General features: G+C 40.9%; 1 protein-coding gene across 2 annotated transcripts in view; it reads right to left on the bottom strand.

Moving 5' to 3' along the window:
• The window catches only part of ccdc175 (coiled-coil domain containing 175), a 29,560-nt gene extending 24,237 nt beyond the window's left edge, over positions 1 to 5,323 (bottom strand). For both annotated transcript variants that reach the window (XM_036593526.1, XM_036593527.1), the window contains exons 1-2: positions 5,158 to 5,323; positions 2,663 to 2,748 (exon numbers count right to left, since the gene is read on the bottom strand). In XM_036593526.1, coding sequence (XP_036449419.1) covers positions 2,663 to 2,748; positions 5,158 to 5,224 — 153 coding nt within the window. In that variant the 5' untranslated portion in view covers positions 5,225 to 5,323. The remainder of the gene's footprint in view (positions 1 to 2,662; positions 2,749 to 5,157) is intronic.
• Positions 5,324 to 6,000: the final 677 nt, after the last annotated feature.

Genomic DNA, 6,000 nt, shown 5'->3' on the forward strand with positions numbered 1-6,000 from the left:
GATGATCCACCACCCAAATAGTACCTGCTCTGTGAGGGTCCATGGGGGTCCTGACCACTGAAGAACAGGGTAAAAGGGGGCTAACAAAGTATGCAGAGAAACAGATGGACTACAGTCTGTAACTGTAGAACTACAAAGTGCACCTATATAGTAAGTGGAGCTGATAAAATGGACAATGAGCGTAGAAACAAGGAGGTGGTCATAATCTTTAATTTTGCCTGATCGGTGTAGACTTTATGTTTAAAGCCCACTCCCAACAACGTATATCAGGCATGTCAAACTGTTGACCTTCCGGGCCGAAGTGCTGCAGATATTAGTGTCTACTCTCATCTAATGTTCTGAATTCAGTTCATGAAGGCATTGCTAATTAGCTGATGAGCTGAATCAGGTGTGTTTAATGAGGCAACGTGCTGAAATCAAAGTGTTTTGGCCCACGAGGACTGTATCCTGACACATGTGACATATATCATGAAAAAAAGACCCTTTAAATATTCAAGAGAAAATATGACACAAGGAACATTAAAATAAAATAAAACAGAATTAACCTAATTAATTGATAAGTATTTATAAGTAAAATTAATAAGTATTTAAGAAGTATGCAATGAGCCAAAAAGAGATGTGAATATTTTGACTAGTTTTTAGAACAACAACCTATATATGTTTAACAGGTCATGACTTTTATTATGAAGTTTCATTCTGGCTTAATGAAGTTTGGCACCAGTCACACCTCAAATCACCCTTTCACCCACCAAGCCACTGGTTTGTTTTTCCACATTCAGAGGGCCTGGACTGATTGGGAATTCTTCCAAAATGTCTTTGTGGTAAGATTTCTAAGTTTACTGTACTTTAAAGCTGTTTTCCTGGCTTTCCTGTTCGTTCCAGACACAGTTCTATCTTTTCTAACTTCAAAGCTAACTAGCTGCTTTGCTAGACTCAAACTCGAACTCAAATCCAAACCTAAACCTGAATAATAACAAAAAAGGTATTATCTATAATTGTGTTGGGTAAAATAGCATGACTTACTGCTTATAACACACAAAACAAAAAAGTAAAAAAAAGGAATGTTGGATTTATTGGAGCAGGTTTTGGAGTTTTCCTCTGATTTGAGCAGTTTATGACAAAAAATCCAGTTATTCAACTACCAAATGTTGCCACTGTTGTATTAAATCAGAAGAGAAGGCATTTAAAAAACATTACAGCCTTTTTGCTGGTTATAAAATGAACCCACACCACAAGGATGCAGCAGTTGGAGGGCCTGGGTGGTCTGGCCTACCAGGATTAAACATAGAGATCCATAGAGTCAAAAAGAGATCCACCTAATAAAGGGAAAATAGAGGATATGGTGTTGGTCATAGCATTTATATCCAATACAAAAGACAAATAGGGAGTTCAGTGAGGTAATTAGACATAGAGATCCATAGAGTTGGAAGGCCTGGGTGGTCTGGCCTGTCAGGATTAGATATAGGCCCACCCAGTCCATCAGAGATCCATCTAATAAAAGGAAAATAGAGGATATGGTGTTTGTCATAGCATTTATAACCAATACAAAAGACAGAAAATGGGGAGGTTGGTGAGATAATTGCTGAGCTGGCAGTTGTGGTGCCAGCTGATGAAGTTCACCAGTTCAGCATGGCAAACAAATGTGATTTAAAAGGCCTATTTAGGTAATTGTGCAGTGCTGCTGGAGTTTTTAAACACTGTGTCCACTCACTGTCCACTCTATTAGACATGCCTACCTTGTCAGTCCACCTTGTAGATGTAAAGTCAGAGACGATAGCTCATCTGCTGCTGTTTGTGTTGGTCATCCACCAGTCCTTCATCAGTGGTGACAGGACGCTGCCCACAGGACGCTGTTGGCTGGATATTTTTGGTTGGTGGACTATTCTCAGTCCAGCAGTGACACTGATGTTTTTAAAGCTCCAGCAGCACTGCTGTGTCTGATCCACTCAGACCAGCACAACACACACTAACACACCACCACCACGTCAGTGTTATTGCAGTGCTGAGAATGATCCACCACCCAAATAGTACCTGCTCTGTGAGGGTCCATGGGGGTCCTGACCACTGAAGAACAGGGTAAAAGGGGGCTAACAAAGTATCAGAGAAACAGATGGACTACAGTCTGTAACTGTAGAACTACAAAGTGCACCTATATAGTAAGTGAAGCTGATAAAATGGACAATGAGCGTAGAAACAAGGAGGTGGTCATAATGTTATGCCTGATCGGTATATCAAAAACTGAAAACCAGCAAAAATGGAGATACGAGGTTTTCTTCCGACAGCTTCAGCTGATCTTGAGTATCTCAACCTGCCCTAACAGAGAAAGTTGTTAACTGCTGTCATAAAACAGTGGTGTTTGTTAGCTTTGTGAAGCTGAAACGTCTGTCTAAGTTGAACGTGCTCCGTGATACAGGCCCCTGGTGTAGTACGCTTGTTTCCTGGCTGTCCACTTAGGACGTCTAATTGATGAGGAAAGAAAAATAAACTCAAAAATCAATTTCTGCCCTCGCCAATGGAACACACATTTGACACGCTAATAGCACATTAAGTCAGCGTTCATTGCTGCTCGCTGACTCATTTCTGTGCTGCACTAATGAATGTTTCAACAACCCAAAGCTGTTAAACAGAGCAAAGCAATCAAACTGGAAATGTGCTGATTTACCAGTTCTTTAATAGCGTCTGCGATTTCTCTCAGGTGATGACTTGCTTCTTGACTGAATGACATGCCTTCCTCCCTCAGCCGCTTATCTGAAAGAAAGCATGTTGTCACGTTCGCTCCAGATAAAAAACCTAATTTCCATTGAGGGCTTAATAAAATGTCATTGTATTGTATTGCACATTATACAACAGTTAGTTCCAGCCATGCAAGCTGATTGGTTGAGAAGCATTCTAACCATTTTTTCACGGACACTGTATCACTCCGCTGAGACTCCGTTGCTAAGCAACGACTTTGACAGCTATAGAAGACACTTAAGCCATTTGAACGTTTTTACTTCTTACTTTGCCACAAACAGAAAATGGACACTTTTAAGATCACATTTGACCGACAGCCGATTTGGTCAGACTCTGAAGATGAGACACTAAATTCCCAAACTGTCATCACCACTGAGCAGCTTTTCAGTCGGCAGCTGTGACAGAAGAACAGCTAAACAACCTGGAATCAGCCAGAAATGAACCCAAAACCATTCGCCAAACTAAATGGGCTGTAAGATGCTTTACAGACTGGCTGGAACAAAACAACATCAATGTTGATCCAGCAACTGAGCTAAACTTGATATTGCGTCAGTTTTAGGGCTCAGTCTGATTTAGTCAGACTCTGAAGATCAGACTACACGTTTGTTGAATGGTATTGGGTTCATTTCTGGCTGATTCCAGGTTGTTTAGCTGTTCTTCTGTCACAGCTGCCGACTGAAGAGCTGCTCAGTGGTGATGACAGTTTGGTAATTTAGTGTAAGGAGTTGGAGAACGAACTGCCGGCTGTGCAGCGAGTGGGCGGAGCTCGTTACTCTGACGTAGCAACAAGCTGCTCGTTAAGGAACTATAATTTGGTGAAGGAACTGCGAACATTAAAACATATTAAACGCCGCGTTCACGGCCCAGTTTATTAATTTATTACTTTATTTATTGAACTGTTGTATAAAAGCATTGAGGTTGTGTGTTATCGTGAGGGAGTGTTTTATCACGTTATTTCGTGATAACACACTCCCTCTCGGGTTCTACTGTTTAAGTATAGTGTAGCAGTGCATTATCAGCACTCGCTCTGTGTTTGGATGCTGCTGCTACACCTGCACCACAGTGTTGTAGTATAAATATACACAGTCGCCTCTTGCTTTCAGTGTGGCTCTTTATTTGATTCATGTTCTTTAAATGGGCGACTGATTTATCATTTACAAATTAAGTAAATAATGTTTCACCTCATTGTTAACCCATGTGTTCTATACAGAACCCTTTCATGCTTAAATAGTTCTCTGCATGGTGAAATGGTTCTTCAGATTGATGAAGAATGTTGTATATAGTTCTATATAGCACCTTTCTGAACCATACAGCACCAAAAAGGGTTCTGTTATTGTTACAAGCTTGACAGTGTAACAACAGCAGAACCCTTATAACACATTCTCCATCAATCTGAAGAACCATCTCACCATACAAAGAATTATTTAAGCATGAAATGGTTCTATAGCTATAGAACGCTAGGTTCTAATGGTGAAATGGTTCTTCAGATTGCTAAAGAATGTGTTGTAAATGGTTCTGTATAGTACCAAGAAGGGTTCTGCTATTGTTACAACGCCAAGGACCAGACTCTTAACAACAGAAAGAGAATGAAATGGTGCTATATAGAACCAGTTTCAGAAAGGTTCTATACAGAACTGTAAACTCATTCTCCATCAGTCTGAAGAACCATTTTACCATGCAGAGAACTATTTAAGCATGAAATGGTTCTATAGCTATATCTAATGGTGAAATGGTTCTTCAGATTGAGAAAGAATGTGTTGTGAATGGTACCAAAAAGGGTTCTGCTGTTACAACATCAAGGGCGAGACTCTTGTAACAGCAAGCAAACACTTTTTGGTGCTTTATAGAACCAGGCTCAGAAGGTTCTATAAAGATCCATATACAACACGTTCTCCCTTTCACCATGCAAAGAACTATTTAAGCATGAAATGGTTCTATAGCTATAGAACACTAGGTTCTAATGATGCAATGGTTCTTCAGATTGATAAAGAATGTGTTGTGAATGGTTCTACATAGTACCAAAAAGGGTTTTGCTGTTACAACATCAAGGACGAGACTCTTGTGACAACAGAAAAACACTTCTTGGTACTATATAGAACCAGTCTCTGAAGGTTCTATACAGATCCATATGCTACAACACGTTCTCCATCAGTCTTTAGGACCATTTTACCACGCACAGAAACAGTCCCTTTACTAAAGAACCCCTGAAGAACCATCTTTAGCTAACTTTGTAGTGACTGCATTTCGATTTGGAACAAATTCCTCTGCATAAAAAGGCGGATTAGCTGACTTTGGTTGATGTTTGGCTAATTTACCGTCCAGCTCGTTCAGATCTGTTTACCTCAGCGAGCTAATCCGGCTAATTTACCCGTGAATGTGAGGTTAAAATCGTTTGGTTCAGTTTTTAGTGTTTTTTTTCCTTACCTAAGTCTCCTAGATGTTCCAGAGCGACCTTAACAGCAGGGAAGTCTGGCACTAAGCACGAAGCCATGACTGAGAAACAAACAAACTAACAAACAAACAATCAAACAAACAAACAAACCGAATTTACACACAAACTGTAAATGTAGTTTAGCTGCGCGTCGATTCTGAATCTCCCGGCGTGTTTACAGGCGCGTTGCCATGACAACCGACTCCGCTCGCTATGCAGGGGGGCGGATTCCACAGCAAAGCTTCAGCAAAACGACTTAAAGGGCAACTCCACCTGTTTTTCAAATACTCTGCATAATTCAGTGTTTAAAGATGCAAACAGAGTGATTCAGAGTGGTTTGGTGTGAAGCGGTTGATTGCAGAGACTCTTACAGACTCAGATTTCTGTGCAGGGGCGTGGCTGGAACTTTGGCCAGGTAAGACCCAGAAATTTGATTGGGGTGGCACACTGCTAGGAAAAACCTAAATAAAATAGTGTTACTGTATTAAAATACGAAGCCCCGCTGGTGACGTCCTGTATAAATAAAAATGCACAAGGCATGGCCACGACTTAGTAAGGCGTGGGAACGAGATCCTGATGCAGGGCCACGACTTTGCAAGGCATGATCCCATTCCCACGCCTTACTGAATTGTGGCCACGACTTAATTATCTCATTCCCACACCTTACTAATTAGTGGCCATGCATCAGGATCTCGTTCCCACGCGTTAATAAGGGGTGGCAACGTGTTATTTTTATTTATATGGCATGTCACCAGCAGGGCTCCATATTAAATTGACGTAAAAAAGTGATGCATTTGTTTTTCTCTGTACGCAACTACATCTGCCCATTTCCACGT

The sequence above is a fragment of the Colossoma macropomum genome, unplaced genomic scaffold (assembly GCF_904425465.1).
Source record: "Colossoma macropomum unplaced genomic scaffold, Colossoma_macropomum, whole genome shotgun sequence".
NCBI classification, from domain to species: domain Eukaryota; kingdom Metazoa; phylum Chordata; class Actinopteri; order Characiformes; family Serrasalmidae; genus Colossoma; species Colossoma macropomum.